General features: G+C 45.1%; 1 protein-coding gene across 15 annotated transcripts in view; it reads right to left on the bottom strand.

The window, feature by feature from the left end:
• The window catches only part of PLEKHA5 (pleckstrin homology domain containing A5), a 240,472-nt gene extending 224,330 nt beyond the window's left edge, over positions 1 to 16,142 (bottom strand). For 3 of the 15 annotated variants that reach the window (XM_075897773.2, XM_089769632.1, XM_075897770.2), the window contains exons 1-3: positions 15,956 to 16,139; positions 15,780 to 15,856; positions 12,486 to 12,543 (exon numbers count right to left, since the gene is read on the bottom strand). In XM_075897773.2, the coding sequence (XP_075753888.2) occupies positions 12,486 to 12,543; positions 15,780 to 15,856; positions 15,956 to 16,044 (224 nt within the window). In that variant the 5' untranslated portion in view covers positions 16,045 to 16,139. Of the gene's footprint in view, positions 1 to 12,485; positions 12,544 to 15,089; positions 15,106 to 15,779; positions 15,857 to 15,955 lie in introns of those variants that run through there. The other 12 variants (XM_075897764.2, XM_089769580.1, XM_075897812.2 and 9 more) reach the window with 10 other exon arrangements.
• Positions 16,143 to 16,784: the final 642 nt, after the last annotated feature.

The following is a 16,784-nucleotide window of genomic DNA, read 5'->3' as shown; positions in this document are numbered from 1 at the left end:
GCCTGCTGCGAGCTCTGCTGCCATCCCACCCTGCCCCACAGCCTCCGGTGTTCCCCTGGCTTCCCAGCAGTCGGCTGTGGGCTCTGGTGCCCCGTGGGTTCTACTGCCCCAATGGCTAACTCTGCTCCAGCCACCAGCAACTTCTGTGCTGGAATTCTCTAGTCCAGCAATACCAGTGATCCTTCAGCCTGTACAAGTACATAACCAATACTCATAGCTTCAAATATAACAATGATACATGCATACACATGGCATAATCATGACTACCAAATTATATGCTTTTCATAGACACCATACTTGGCATGCTTTGTACAAGATTTGTTACAAATATATCACACTACAGGTTGAATTCTTATCCAGGACTCCCTGGTCCAGAAACATCCATCATCCAGCAGGACCACAGGTATTGCTAGACTACAGAGCTCTGGCCACAGAGGTTGGGAGCGGCTGGGATGGCAGGGCAGTGAGCCCTGGGAGCATCTGCTTCTCAGCTGCTTCCAGGGTTTCCCAACCCCACTCCATGTGGTGGTAGCTGCTCCTGGGGCTCCCCTCTTCCATGGGGAACCCCGGGAGCAGCAGCTACTGCCCTGCAAGTGGCATCAGGGAACCCAGAGGAAACAGCTGCCACCTTGCTTGTGGGGTCAGGAGCCCTGGAATTGGGTTGGGGGCAGCAGTCCGACACAGGTGAGCCGGGGAGCTCAGGCCTCCATGTTCTTCAAGGGCAGCAGCCAGAAGGGGAGCCCTGGGAGAGCCTGACCTCCCCTAGTCCGACAGAGTCCCTTCTTTGGGACCACTCCAGTCTCAAGGGTGCTGGATCAGGGATAGTCAACCTGTATGCAACAGTGATCTGTATGGTCATATTTTAGTCAAATAATGTCGCACCCTTAGTGGAAAAGGGATAATTTTAAGACAAGGTTTTGAAAATGTATGACAAATCCATTTTAAATAATGGTAAGGGAGTTTGTGAAATAAATTACAAAATACTTAAGATTAGAGGAATTTCAAGTCACTCTTTATATGGACTGTTTGGTCTAAACTACTTGAGTGGCAAAAACACTTTATCCATCAATCAATCTGTAATATGTTAGTAAATGGATTCTGCAATAAGCTACCAGAGTTAGTAGAAAAAAAGCACTTAATGACTATAATTTTGCATGTTCTTAGCCAAAAACATTGTAGTATGTAGCAGCATAGGAGAAAATATCTTCCTATTCAAATATCTTGATACAAAATAACCAAGAAAAAATTCAATAAATATTTTGGTTTAAAATGCTGTCTTGGAATTCTTTTGAGTAAATAATTTAAAAGCAGAAACATTAACTGAACATTTTTTGTATCCTTTGATGCTTATTTACAGAGCCCTGAAAATCCATAGATATCCACTCCATGTCCATGATTAATTTTTGCAGATAATCGAGCGGATGCAGATACGACAAAAAGTGCTCTAAACGGGTGTGTGTCCCACTCCTCTCTGCCCAGTACTTTAATGGGGATCAGAGTTATGGTGCTCCTTCGGAGGAGCATGGTTGGGGCAGGGTGTGTGTCTTCAAAGTAGCGCTGTGGAGTCCAGGGTTAGCAGGGGCTCGTGTACATTTCAAAGGAAGAATGCGTAAGTGCCTATTTAATGCAGAAAATCCGAATACTCAACTAGTCAATTAACTGATATTTAACATCCTTACCCTAAACCATATGGGATCCACCTCATGAAGCTGCTGAGCAAGCGAGCCAATCCCAATCCACCTGACCCCAGAATAGCCTTTTGCTGAAGGAGCACTTCTCCCTGGCACTGCTGGGATCAGCCGGCCCAGGGCTGCTCACCCTGGAAGAGGGGGAGAATCCACCGGTTTCTCCTCTCTCTCCTAGCTACCAGGGAGGAAGGAGAGGGCGAGTCGCAAGGCTGAGGGGCAACAGGAAGAAAACTTTTCCTCCAGGATGAAGAATGACATGCTCACATTGTTGTCCCGCAGGAAATCTTTTTTAATTAATTTAATTAATTAATTAATTAATTAGTGTGTGTGTGTGTATATATATATATATATATATATATATATATATATATATATAGAGAGAGAGAGAGAGAGAGAGAGAGAGAGAGAGAGAGAGAGAGAGAGAGAGAGAGAGAGAGAGAGACCCTCTTTGTAGAAACACAGCTCGAATCTGTCCCAAAGATCTATAGTGACTTTAAGGGACTTACTTTTAAATAGATTTCTGGGCCTTTATAAGATTTTTTTTTTTTTTCAAATATCAGACCATTCATAATTTCAGCAGAAGTTAAACTTCTGTTAAAAGCAACCTTTTCTCCAAAATTCATCTTGTGCTTGTTTGTTTGTTTCTTTAAGGTGAATGAACGTAATCTAAACTCTTCTTATTGCTTAAACTCCCCTCTCTCTCAAAAACTGGATTTTTCCCCCCATTTTATCACGGAAATCCCAGTGATATCTTGTCTGATCATCACTGAAAAACCTTTGGGGATCTCAAAGTAGGTTTGCTGTAATCTTTATCATTTTAGCTTAACAGGATCTCTGAGGATTATAAGTGCCAACTCTGTAGGTTCTCCAAGACTTGAACACCTACAGGAGGTGGGGAAAGAAATAGTGGTTGCTCAGCACCAATGTTCCCTCCAAATTTCTCCATGATCAGAATAAATTTTGTTATGTGCACTGAGGCATATGCTAATGTGAATCACCAGTAGAAGCACATGCTGCTGGCTGGGGGCACTCTGCTAATCAGCTAAGCAGTAACTGAATCTCTCAAGTGGTCATGCAAGCACTCACTTCAACATTACTCAGAACTCAGGGGAGGATCAGCTATGGCTTAGGAAGCCACATCAACTGTTTCCAGGTGCTGCAGCCAATCAGCTCTTTGGTGCCAAGCTCCCTATCACCTGGCCAGACGTCAGTTCAGCTGTTCCCCCAGCACATAGATGGTTGCAGTTTCTAGTCCAGTTCTGACTGTAGGCAGGTTAGCCTTTTTCCAGGGCAGAGGAAGCCAGGCAAGGACAAAGCCAGCTTCAGGGGGCTGGGGCTGAACGGAGGGCAGACCAGCAGCTTCTCAGCTGACTGCAGGGGGCTGAAGCTAAGGAGCAGACAGCCTGGGCAAGCCAGCAGCTTCTTGGCTGTCCACAGGGGGCAAAATCCTTATTTCCTCTAACGTGAAAACCTTTGAATCTTTTCCATCCAGGTGCACACATTTATTCTGCAGAGGCATGTGCAAATGTGCACAACCAATAGAAACAAAAACCTAGCTGTGGGCACTCTGCTAATCAGCTGGACAGCATCTGAATCTTTCCTGAGTGGCTATATAAGTACTCAGGCACTGTTTCCTGTAAGCTGAGATCCATTCTGAACCTTCTAAGCCAACTCAATAGTTTATGCACTTGCTCACTGTTCATCCCCACAGGCACTCTGGATTATAGTTTAACTCCTTGGGAACTACATGACATTAAAGCGAAGAACACAAATTATTTTTCAAAGCCTCAAACACACACACACACACACACACACACACACACATATACCCACCCCCCAGAGGCTACGTCTACATTGGCATGATCTTGTGCAATAACTCTTTTGCGGAAGAGATCTTGTGCAAAAACTCTTCCAGAAGAGAGCGTCTACACTGCCATGTGCTTTTGCACAAGAGATGTGCTTTTGCACAAGAGCAAGAGGCCAGTGTAGACACTCTCTTGCGCAAGAAATCTCTGATGGCCATTTTTACCATAGGGCTTTCTTGTGCAAAAAATTCAAGTTGCCTGTCTACACTGGCCTCTTGCGCAAGAACAGTTGCACAAGAGGGCTTATTCCTGAGCAGGAGCATCATAGTTCTTGCGCAAGAAGCACTGATTTCTTACATTAGAATGTCAGCGTACTTGCGCAAGAACTCGCGACCAGTGTAGACAGGCAGCAGCGTAGACACAGCCAGACAGCATAAGAGCTAGAATTAGGCAAAACAAAGCTTCTGAATACAGTCCCCATTTGACTGGTCTCACCCCTGCAGTACATCTTCGGGTGTGGTTCAAATCCTTAAGGAAACGAGGTCCCTTCTGTCTCCCTTCTTCCTGCTGAGACTTCCAGATCTGGCAATGACATGGCTCCTCTTGCTTAAAGGGAGTATCATGTTTAGAAATAGTGACAATTTTTCTTGGTCCTGTCCTTCTCCTGGGATTTTCCATTCTGCAACTCTGTATGGGATTTCTGGCAAAGAGTGCTCAGAAGTCAAGAGATCTCCCTCTAACTCCAGAGTAGAACTAATCAATGTGGGTGACTTGTTGGTGGCCACAGTTCAGTCGCTTGACATAGCCTAGTTTCTCCTACAAAAATGCAACTTAAATCTATTCTGAAAGTTACAGAAAAACTAGGATGGTTAGATATCAGTTCTCAGTAATTGTGTAGCTGCAACAATTTTTAGTGGTTATATGATTAGTAAAATCCTCCCCAGGGGCGGCACTGGCAGCCAGTGCACTCCCAGGGAGCCCCCATCACCGTACCCTGCTGCCTCTGTATCAGAGGAAGCAGGGCAGGGTGGTAGGCAGAGCCGGTCCGTGAGGGGAGCCAGTTTAAGTTGGCTCCCCGCACAGACTAACTTGAAGACCAGCTCCTGCTTGCCACCCCACGCTGCTGCCTTTGATACAGAGGCAGCAGAGAAGGGCAGCAGCCCCTGTCTGGGGCAGGGGACAAGCTCCCTGTGGACAGAGGCTACTCTGCCATGCCAATGATACAGAGGCAGCAAGGCAAAGTGGGAAAGGGCAGGCAACTCTGTGGGAGCTGTCTCCCACCTCCCCTCACTTGCTGTCTCTGATACAGAGGCAGCGGGGGACAGAGGGAAATGCGTGTAGTTGTCTGGATTAACCAATAAGCCCAGGCTTATCGGTTAATCATTTAATACGTTAGCGTCCCTAAGATAATACTGGAAAACAGTGCAATTCATATTTGGATACAGACATGTTCCCCAAACTGTCAAAATGCATGATCTTTGAGTTTCATTAAAACATTGCTTTTTAGAATGTATTAGTGTTCAGACTATTTCATACCATACTAAGTAACTGAATTATGTAAGAATAAAAATAATAATGTTATAGGATCACACTTTGTGTTATGGCCATAATGGAAATATGAAACCACACACTAGACAAAGTACAGCTCGCCAAGCTTTGCCGACTGAAAGGGGCTATGGCTGGTGGGAGACAGAGGAACGGGGCCTCGGCAGAAGGAATAGGGCCAAGACATGGCACCTGTTGGGAAAACCAAGGCCTTGTCTACAGTTGCAAGTTCTGTCTCCAAAAAAAGCTTTTTGGTGACAAAACCCAGAGAGCATTCACACTGATATGCAACAGAAATTGCAACAAATGCTCATTTTTGGTGACAAAAAAACTTCCAGCTCTGCACAAGACTCTTGTCTCTTCCCTTGCCATTACTATGGACAATCATGTAGTGTGTACTACAGTAGGTTCTCTCTCTAGTTCTCTCCAGCATTGTGAGAAACATGCTGGTTAGCCATGCTGGCCAGCACTTTGAACTCTACTGGTCTTCAGTTAAGTAAACAGATAGCCCCTCCCACCTGCAAATCCCAGGAGCTTTAAGTTTCCTGACATCTGGCTCATTGTGTATAGGTGTTGCTTGCTCACTGTGTAATGGCCCTTGAGGCATCTTCTCAAGGAACCAGGGGTGGGTATGCTCAGAACATTCTCCTGCTAGAAGCAATGCAGAGCTTTTAGATTTTAATCAGAACTAGGGGGCTGTGCCCCCTGCTCGCTGCACTCACCAACCCCCCCTCTCATGGACAGTAGGCAACCCCAGCTCTCCCCCCTTACTACCAGGCAAGGCTGGGTTTTTCTCTCCTTCTCCCTTCCCCCAGCCAGCCAGGGCCCCTCCTTCTACCCCTCCAGCCAACCTGGGGCCCTTCTCTACCAACTACCCTAGCCACACCCCCTTTCCTCATACTGTGCTCCTGGAACCAATATGGCACAGAGTTTGGCTGCATACAGAGCAAGACATCCACCACTTGCATGCAGAAGTTCATCCCAGCTTTCCCTGTTAACCTTCAAAGGGATATGCCAGCCGAGTACTCTGAGTCTGTGGACAAGTGTAGGATTATTACAAATTGTTTCCATGTGCAGCTGCTGCACAAGCCCAGAATACTTTTTTGGGGAAGCCATGCCCAATACTTATTCCCTCCTTTACCCCCACATTTAAAATTCACTGTGATCAAAGGGTCTGGAGAGATTTGTTTGCATCTAGATCAAGAAAAGTGACAAGTTTTGTTCACAGATATGTACGTTAGTGAAATGTTACAATCTTTATCATAAATGGTACAATCACTCCATTGTTAATGGTTACTTTTCCAGACCAAATCTTGAGATGTCATGCACATTCACCAAAGGACAGACTCCATCAACTAAGAAAAAAGAAATCACAGAAGACGAGGGAGGATCTGATCAAGGATGTATAGCATCACTCAACACTTCAAGCAAAGAAAAGAGCAAAAAAAAAAAAAAGCTACAGAGATCAAAGTGTTACGTTAATTGCATAGCTTATTTTGAAATTGGGAGCAGCTACACAGCACTTCTGTCAAAATAGAGTGCTCTTCCTCCAACGTCCCTTACTCCTCGTACAATGAGGGTTACAGGAGTCAGAATAAGAAGTCCTCCAGCATGACAGTATTTCAACATTATTGCCAAATAACTGCCTGATATGTAGAAGTAGACTAAGTTATTTCGAATTAACACTAGTTATTTTGAAATAATGTTGCTGCGTAGATGTACCCTTAAAATGCAGAGTTGCAGCAGGGGCAGCCCAGACCCAGAGTGAGCCGAAACTGAGCCAGGCTTGCGCCGGGTCCAGCAGCTCCTGTCCGCAGCAGCTGGTGCTAGCAGTGAACAGAGGCTGCTCCAGCATCAGCCCCTGGTAGCAGTACAGGGCAGGGGCAGGCAGCACCGCAGGAGACTGTGATGGGGGAACCAATTTTTAAACTGGCTCCCCTCAGCACTGGCTCCTGCTCCCTCCCACCTTGCTGCCTCTGATACAGCAAGAGGGAAGGAGGGGGGAAATGAGTGCAGTTGACTTGACTAATCCACTACTCCCTTACATCCTTAGTGCACACTGCTAAAAGTAAATTTTAAACTTTGTTTCCAGACATGTACTTACTAATGCAAGCTACATTAAATCTTAAAGGAACAAGGTTTAAAATTAATTCTACTCTGGTTTAACTAAATTTTTAAGACAACACACACCCCATTACTTGAATCACTCCACATACAAGTTTAGACAAAGTCAAAATAGTGAAGGCAAACTAACCAGTTATAACCATCACAGGTCCAGCTGAAGCACAGACAGTCTTCAATTGAAATTATAACAGTGGCAACAGAAACCAATTCACTGTTTTGTGAGTCTGCAGCCACACTAGTCCACCACCACTAAAATTCTGACTCATCTTATGTTTTCTTTGAAGTCTATGAAAACACAGGCTTTTGTCTACACTAGAAAATTAGTTCTGCATAAGTACACTCAGGAGTGTGAAATATCCACACCTTTGAGCAGCACAGTTAAGCCAATGTAAGTCCCCATATAGGCAGTGTTAGGTCCAAAACAAGCATTCTTCAGTCAACCCAGCTGCCACCTCTCATGGAGGCAGTATCTATGGCAACAGGAGAATCCTTCCCAATGGCATAGGTAGTGCTTACAGCAGTGGTCCCCAACCTTTGGAGGTTGCCGGGCTCCAGGGGGCATGGCCGTTCGCCCACCAGGTGCCAGGGGGCAGGGCCCCCCATAGCCGCGTGCCCGGGGGCAAGGCCCCCCCATATCAGCGCGCCCAGGGGCGGGGCCACCTCCAAGAGCCAGAGCTCCCCCCCAAGCGCCTGGGGCCGGAGCTCCCCCCCAAGCGCCACGCGCCCAGAGCGCGGGCGGCCAATTCGTGGCGCTCCTGGGTCCGGCGCTCACCGTGCGCCATGCGCCCAGGGCCGGCTCCGGCACCATGCGTGCGCCACGTGCCCGGGGCCAGGCCATCCCCGAGCACGTGGCGGGTGCACACGAATGCCCCCGCGGGCACCGTGTTGGGGACCACTGGCTTACAGTGTAGCGCTACAGCAGCACAGTTATGCATTTTAAGTCTGTATAAGCCCTCAGTCCTTTCCTACACTAGGATTTAACCAGTGGAATTGCTCCACAACCACAACTCCCAGCAAAACCCATGCAGCGTACCATCTGTGAATTACTACACTTGATGTGCACTTCTATATAGAGTTGCTAACTTTCTAATAGCATGAAACTGAACATGCAAGCCCTGCCCCTTCTGAGGTCATGCCCCTGCCCTGCCCCTCCCCCAAGGCCCACTCCATTACCCTTTGCTTGGTGGGGCTCTCTCACTTTCGCAGGGCTGGGACTTGGAGTGGGCTGTAGGTAGGATAAAGGCTCCAGGCTGGGGGTGCAGGCTCTGGGATGATGAAGAGGATTCCTGGTTTGGGGTGTAACAATGGGGTAGGAAGCTGGGGCACAGGCTTATGTCAGACAACTTCCAGTGAGTGGTGCAGTGAGGCTAAGGCAGTCTCCCTGCCTGTCCTGGGTCGGGGCTGTGCCCCAGAGGTGGCCAAGTGATCTGATGCCTATGGTGAGGGAGAAAGGTTTTAGGAGGCACCATGCACAGCTCTCATCCACAGTCGCTGCCCCCCAGCTCCCACTGGCTGGCTCCCATCCAACAGAAGTGCAGAGCTGGTGCTCAGGAAGGGGCAGTGCATGGAGACCCGTGGCTTTCCCTCCTGCAACCTCGGAGTCAAACTAGGCAGCTTCCCAGGTACAGCACCATGCTAGGTGAGGAGTAGCCTGCCTTAGCCCTGAAGCACCACCGAACAGACTTTCAACAGCCAGGTCACTGGTGCAGACTGGAGCAGCTATGGCCCATTTTTGACCAGATGTTCCAGTTGAAAACTGGGTACCTTGTCATCCTACTTCTGTAGCTTAACAAAACTTTAACACCTTTGCACAATGCCCAATATCAACTCTTAACACATCTAATACTGAAGTCAAACACTAGGATAAAAAAAATAGTTCTTGCAGAAAATCTGAAATCTTTGCAAGAGTTCTCAGATTTTAAAAGTAAATCCAAGCAAGTTTTATTCTCCCTCTAAATTACATTGATAATATTTGGATGAATTAAAGGTCATGTAAAATAAGTTAGCAGTCTCAGCCCAAAATCTCATATACAGGTATCTGGATTTCTCAGCACGGGAAGACTAACACCACAAAGTATCCAAACTAGTTTAAATGTCTCAGCAGCACAAAAATCAAGAATGAATTGAGACAGACATCCCTTGCATTCCTAAAAGCAGGCCTTCCAAAACAAAGTAAGGTTGAGGCATATTGACAGAAGACAGTTATCAGTAGGAGTATTATAGTATCTAAGCTTGCAATGCCACTACCTATTCTAAAACATTTCACTTTCCAGCACTGAGAATCAGCTCCTCAAAGATATACAACTAGCTCTAGAGAAAACGTTGCTTCCTTCTACTCCCAACTTTACTGACATTACCATGGCATTCATTTCCATACTTTAAACTCATTTATTCAACTTTCTCCATACTAGCTTAATGTTAATTTATTAGAACATACCATATATGATTGTATTTACCTAACAAGTGAGAACTGAAAAGCAATGAAATTGGATGCATTAATTCTACAAAAAATTGTTACATGTTGAAAGGGTTGTTTTCCAGAGAGAAGCAGACAATTTCTGAAAAGCTTGGGTCTCTAACTAGGAAGCAGAGCTGATGGCATACATCTCTAATTTACAACTGATGAATAAATATAAAGACAATCATTTTAACAATGATTCAACATACTTGTAGAATGCCATAGTAGTTCTAAATTAAAATATACAAACTGATAAATGAAGTAGACTAGTGAAAAAATACTTAGAGATGGGGAAATTGTATTGTTTTTAAGTTTGCAATGACCTTTGGCCACTGACATTCCACAGTAAAAAGAGACAGCATTCACCTATACAATGGCATTTAGTTTCAGTATTGGATTTCTTCTAATCCAAATTGCAAGATAGTTCAAAGTCCTACTCCTAACTCATTAAATAAATCTTATTACAAACCTTCAGACAGAACCTCATTATGCAGCGCAAACAATATTCTATTTACCTATCAGTGCCTTAAGAGTATTCTCTAACTTTAAAATTAGCACAGACTCAAAACCAAGCAAAAAAACTAAGACAAACATAGAATAATGACAAACTTTACTTTGTGATAATGAAAATATGCATCCCAACAAATAAGTCCTTAAATAAATCACGTTTCAATAAAGCATTTAACTGATTTGCTCAATGCATATTTTCTATAATATCTCAATTTGGTTACCCAGCACATGCAAAAAAAATATTCTAACTGTCAGCATATTTAAAATCCTTTGTCAAGAGCTACAATTGAGTTTCCCATCACAGAAATAATATTTTCACCTGTTTTTTTCTTGGAATGCAGAGAAAAACTATAGCATACCATAGAAAACAATGTACGTGAGTGAACAGCTAACAAACACAGTTCCACTAACTTCCTTCTATTTCCTGTTTAAATATAACCTGTACAAGTGAAGATGATCCCAACCTTTAGGAACAAATTGTCTTTTTACCATATTATTTAGACAAATCAGATAAGCCACTAGATTCTATTTTCTACTATTGCTATTGTTAACTATTCATTAAGATTAGTTCATTTTAGCATACCAAAACAATAATCTATTCAAATAAAATGTTCACCTCACACTAGAATCTTGTCCACACTAGCTTCTCCTTTCCCCACCTCATGATCCATGATTTTCCACCAACTGTGGAAGCACAAACATAGCTTGGGTTCAGGCACCCACTTTATAATATATCCAGACATGCAGTATGCAAGTTAGACAAGACTAGTTAAAGTACCTTGTCTACCCTAGCTAACACTAGTGGAGCTGAATGGCAGGAAATTTTAGGAGAAAAAGCCTGAGTAAACAGCCTCATAACCTGCATTTACAAATGACACACACAAGTCATGAACATCACTTGTTCATCTCTTACACTTAAGTATAGATTGATAGGCTATTATGTGCTTGACATGTTACAGAAATATTGCAGTAAAGCATATGTTTTCAAAGACACAGAATATTAAGTAATTTGGCATTGAAAGTACTATCAGCAATTCATACTTTGGGTAACATTTCTAACAAAACATCCTGTGCCACGAGAGCCATAAGTTTGAACATCTGCAAAACATGCTTCTTACTAGGAACAGCATGGTTCTTAATTAGCAGGTTCTTGACTCAATTCACGGCAATTTTAAGCATCTCATTTATCTTATTTTCTACCTAAAGTCCTATGAATGCAGTATAGTAAGGTGTAGCCTTTACAAAGAACATTTTAATCATTACAATCAAGCTGCTTGAAACTACAAATTATAGTTCATCAACAGCTAGGCCTTCAGATACACCTTGGTACAGATTACAATTTCAAGTTTCAGAAATGTATGGTTGTATATTTGGTACTACAATCAAAATTAGTCCTCTCGAAATCACTTAAAAAACGTTCATACAGTAAGTCAAATTGGTACAGCATTCACATGTAGGGATGTAAGAGTTTAACCAGTTAACAAGATAAGCGGATACTTATTGGTTCCTGTTACCAGTTAAACTCTGCTAGCACATGGACCAGGAGCCCTCCAGCTAAAAGACGATTTCTCAGTTAAAAGAATATTACAGAAAACAACCATTCACAGGACACTTCCCTGCAACAATGACTTTAAAAATGACATGGTTTCTTCCACCTAAGCATTAATGTAGTAAAGAACTCTGAACAGTTTAAGGATCAATTCATTCTACTCTACTATATATATCAGATCTACTCACAAAAAAAAAAAAAAACCCACACATCCCATTAATCAAAGACAGACAGATGAAGACTTAATGTGAACAAACTGTGCTCAAGTTACAATGACATGTTTAAGCACACAAAGGTAAATGTAGAGGTTATCTTTCGTAGAATTTCTGAAAAAATGTCAGAAAAGAAAAATCAGATTAAAATAAAACTAAAGGTTTAGTTGTATAAAAGCGGAATTCCTAGAAATGTGTTTGGTGGCCAGAATTCCGGTCTCAGTTAGATATACAAATTTTTTAAAAACCACTATCCTGAAAACGTTATATACATACACTTATGTACACAAACTCAGAATATATATTGAATTTTCCAGTGATTTCTTGCCAGAGGTGTGTACACTATCACAGGATCTCAGTTTCCATCTGCACCTCAAGCACTCATAAGATATCTAGACATGAAGTTCAAGAAACAACAGAGCTAACAATATAAAACAAAATTGATGTGTTATAGTATACTTGCATACTCCTTTTGAAGGTATTACATTACCATTGCATTTAATTCAGGATTAAATTCATTTACTAAAAACAATACACAGCCACACACATAAAATTTCAAATATTAGTATCTTGATAATCTATAATTCAACTCACTTTATGTAGTATCTTGCACCTTCAAAAGTATATGCTTCTTCCCAACCTGTGGGTAAGTCTAGAAAACAAGAGTGATACATCAATAGACTAGACTAGCACAGAGTTAGAGCAACATGCATACTTGGGCAATATGTATTTTAACAGTTTGAATTGAGTTTCTCTATGTAGAATAAAGTTTTTATACAGCCAAAACAGCTGGTGGAATTAAACTATTCCATGTACTGTGCATTAAATAAATTGTGAAACGCAAATTAGATTTAGCATTTTCAGAAATAGTAATTCAGGTAAGGAGCCAGAAGAGTTCCTTTCTCTTTAAGCAATAAATAAGAACAATTGCAGGCCTAATCTTAGAAAGTATTAGTTTCAAATAACATGATATGGTAAAGATTTAAACAAATCAATTTACAAACTTCTGCATTAAGTATAAGTCACACGCATCCTAATACATATGGGTATGTCTACACTACCCTCCTAGTTCGAACTAGGGGGGGTAATGTAGTCATACGGAGTTGCAAATGAAGCCCGGGATTTGAATTTCCTGGGCTTCATTTGCATAAAGCCGACCGGCACCATTTTTAAATGCCGGCTAGTTCGGACTGCGTGCCGCGTGGTGTACAACTAGTTCAGATAAGGAAGCCTAATCCGAACTAGCTAGTTCGTGCCGCGTGTAGCCGCGCGGCACGCAGTCCGAACCAGCCGGCATTTAAAAATGGCGCCGGCCGGCTTTATGTAAATGAAGCCTGGAAATTCAAATCCCGGGCTTCATTTGCAACTCCGTATGACTACATTACCCCCCCTAGTTCGAACTAGGGGGGTAGCGTAGACATACCCTCTGATATCCTCTTAAAATACATCACAGAAAATATTTTTTATATTGACATAAATATATTACTCAACACTGTCTAAGCAGCACAAACTTTCTTGCAGCATTTACAACTCTGTTCAACACTGCAGAAAAATATATTCACCTCACATCTAGCAGGTGATTTCCTCCGGCTCCCTTCCCTCCTCCCCTTAATTATCAGTTTCCTAAGCAAAGTAACTCAACAAGGCAGGGGAGAGACCCATTTAGAGAAATAAAATATCCATAGAATAAACTGAAGGTTAGATTTTTAAAGATATTAGGCACTTGAAAGTACCATTACTTGCCTGCATCCTTAGTTGCCTAAATACCTTTTAATATCCAGCCCCAAACTTGTAAGACTTAAAGGCTACTTACACATGCTTTGGGTTTTTAAAAATTGATTTTTAAAGACAGGACAAAGCTGTCCAAGCTTGCATGTCCATTTTCTTTATCCCTCCAATCATCTTTTTCCCTTCACAAAATATCACAAACTCCTCTAGAAAAAAAATCTAGAGTCTTTTGGCAAAAGCATGGGAAGATATATGGGCCCACAGAATTCCTCTCCAATATAAGTAGGAATGGACATCTCATGAAGAGAAAGAACAAGTCTCCTAGAACTGGTGATCTCACCAAGTAGATACTATCCTAGATCTCAAGGGATGTACACTCTGAAAATTATTCCCTATTAAATGTGAGAAATACTTGAAGGACTGTATTGGATTTATTTACAAATATGTATGTAGACAGGTTATTTCATCACAATCCCTCCTTAGGGCAGAGACTTCAATTTAGGTTACAAAACAAAATGAGACAAAATGAGTTAGTTACAAAAGTCTGCCTATAGACGGGAAATGAATGAACACATGCACTAGGGATAAGGGATCTAGGCAGAGGACTGCCCCAGCCCAGGGCTCCCAGCCCCCACCAAACAGCCCCTGTCCACTGCTGGCTGGGCTCCCGGGGACAGAGGTTGCTCCAGATGCATTAGATGAGAGTACCGTCTGTCCATGACCAGCCCCCTGTGGCAGATGGGGAGTTGCTCCCACCCCCACTGGTTACCTGTTAACCAGAACCGATAAGCATTACCCATTAAAGGCGATGCTTAGCCATTAGTGGGTTAAGCTTTCACATCCCTAATGTGCACATGAAAGAATACAGAGATAGGTTTGTTTTTAAATGATTCCACACAAAGTATTTCACACTAACGTTAAAGAGAAAATTTTAAGTTTTACCTGCCAGAAACTCTTATTACACCAATACCTGAATACTTCATAACAAAACTGGTTCCTCTTGAAGAGGATAATGGCAAACAAAAAGGTAGAAATAAAAATCCAGCATTTAAGTGATTAGGATAAAACATCAGTGAATGAGAGCCATTAACAGCAATTTAACAAGGAATTCATGGGTGACAAGCAGCAATGTCCAAAAAGTAAAGGTAACATATTCATATGCCACTTTACTCTCCCAGCTAACATGAATGCTAATTACACAGGGAAGAGCATGCAACCAATAGTTCTGCTTCCTGCATTTCAAAGTCTCATGGTTATAATTCACAGCTACTCACTGCAGATAAAATTGCAAGGAGATTTCAAATCAGGAACCCACTCCCTTAAGTGTTTTCAACTCACAGGAAAAAGGAAAGGGGAGAGAACATAATAAATGTCCCCTCTCTTTCCTCCCCCAAATAATCCTGGGTGATATTTTAAAATGAAAGGACATCTTGAATGCTAACATGGAAGAGGAGTACTCCGATAACTTACTCAGTTACCGATTCTCCTCGGTCACTCTCCTCCACAGTTTAAACGAATGGAAACAACTGCATGTATACACACACACACACACAACCTCCCAATGGCATTTGCAGCCTGCGTGCAGTTCCAGCAGTGAGAGTTTGGCTCTGGGTCTCCAGAATGTCTGCTGAAAATCCTCCTCCTCCAGCACCTCCCTCCTGCTGCTGTTTCTCCCCAGAGGAACAAACAGCAGCCGCAAAAAGGAGCTTGAATCCACCCCTCCGCCTCCCCCAAATTACTCCTCGTGCTTCAGCCTCTTTTCCTCCTACCCATGCCACCTCTCTGTCACTTAGAAACAACGCACACGCTCGCCGCCTAGATTGGAAAGGGGGAAGGAGGGAGGGAGGGAGGTTTCTAGATCACAGTACTTGGTGGGCTCTCCATAGGCATTTCTAATACACCTATCACACTGCTACCTAGGTGCCACGGTCTGAACGGTGTTCTGGGGAGGAAGCAGAGCTGCTGGGAGGGGGGTACGGTGAGCGGGGGGGTAGAGGCTACAGCGCGTTGGGGCTCCGAGCAGGGGGAGGATGAGAGGATCAGGGGGCGCAAGAGGCTGGGGGCAGAGTAAAGGAGGGAGGGGCCGGGGATGACTAGGGGAGAAGGCTGGTCGGGGGCCGGGTGAGTTGGGGGGGACGCTCCCCTGGCGCTCGCCGTTACCTGTGCTGCGGCGGTGCCCGGTGATCACGGCCTCTCCGGTGTGCGGGTGCAGCCAGGTCGTGCTCTTCGCCTCCTCGCTGCGTGGGGGGGGGGGGGGGGACACAGAGACACCGGGTCAGTCAGCGCCAGCGGCCAGCCCCGCCAACGCCCCGCGCCCTGCCCGGCCCGGCACTCACTTGATGAAGAAGAGGCGGCCGCCCTGGCTGATCCCGTAGCTCCAGCTGCCGGGCAGCGAGTGCAGCCGCTCCGCGCTCAGCTCCGCCATGGCCCAGCCGCCGCCGCCACCAGCGCAGCCGGGGAGGGGGGGGGGGGCGAGAGGGACGGTGCGCGGCCACGAGCGCGGGCGCGCCCCCGCCGCCGCCGCCAACACCTATGGGGGGGGGGGGAGGGAGAGGAAACCGCACCAACCGCCCGGCCCGGCCCCGCCCCTGCCGCCGCGGGGACGCGCCCGGCTCGCGAGAGCGCGCCGCCTGCCGCCGCCGTGGCTGCGCCCTGGAGCGGGCTGGGTCCGCGCCCGGCAGGGGGCCTGAGGAGGGAGGGGCCCGGCGCCGCTGAAGTGTTTACAGCTTTCTCCGCGCCGCCCTGGGGGCGGCCGCGTCGCCCTGTGCGCGCGCACGCGAGCAAAGTGCAAGGCAGGTGCTGGCCTCGCTCAGCCTCACCTGTGTTGGGGATGAGCCCGGCGCGAGTGCAGCCCCCGCGGGGCGCTCAAGGCGCAGCTAGCCTGGCAGCGCCTTCGCCCGCGCCCCCTCGCTCCATCTTCTAAGCCCCCCGAAAAAGGGGGAGAGCCGCGTGCATGCTGCAGGAATAACTTCTGGGGCGCTCATTCCTGCACGGCGCCATGAGTACCACAAAATTATCCCTGCAGGAAACTTAACAGGGCTGGCCTTCCCTTCAGTGGACACACGCTTTTGTTTGATGGAGATAAGATTTCCTGGATTCTCCCCCTTTCCTGCTGAAAAGTGTGTAAGCCCCTAACTTCTGTAGAACTTGGAGAATTAGAGGAGT

The sequence above is a fragment of the Pelodiscus sinensis genome, chromosome 1 (genome assembly GCF_052426305.1).
Source record: "Pelodiscus sinensis isolate ZL-2025 chromosome 1, ASM5242630v1, whole genome shotgun sequence".
Classification (NCBI taxonomy): domain Eukaryota; kingdom Metazoa; phylum Chordata; order Testudines; family Trionychidae; genus Pelodiscus; species Pelodiscus sinensis.
The sequence above is the reverse complement of the archived record's forward strand: the minus strand, read 5'-3'. Positions and strand labels throughout refer to the sequence as shown.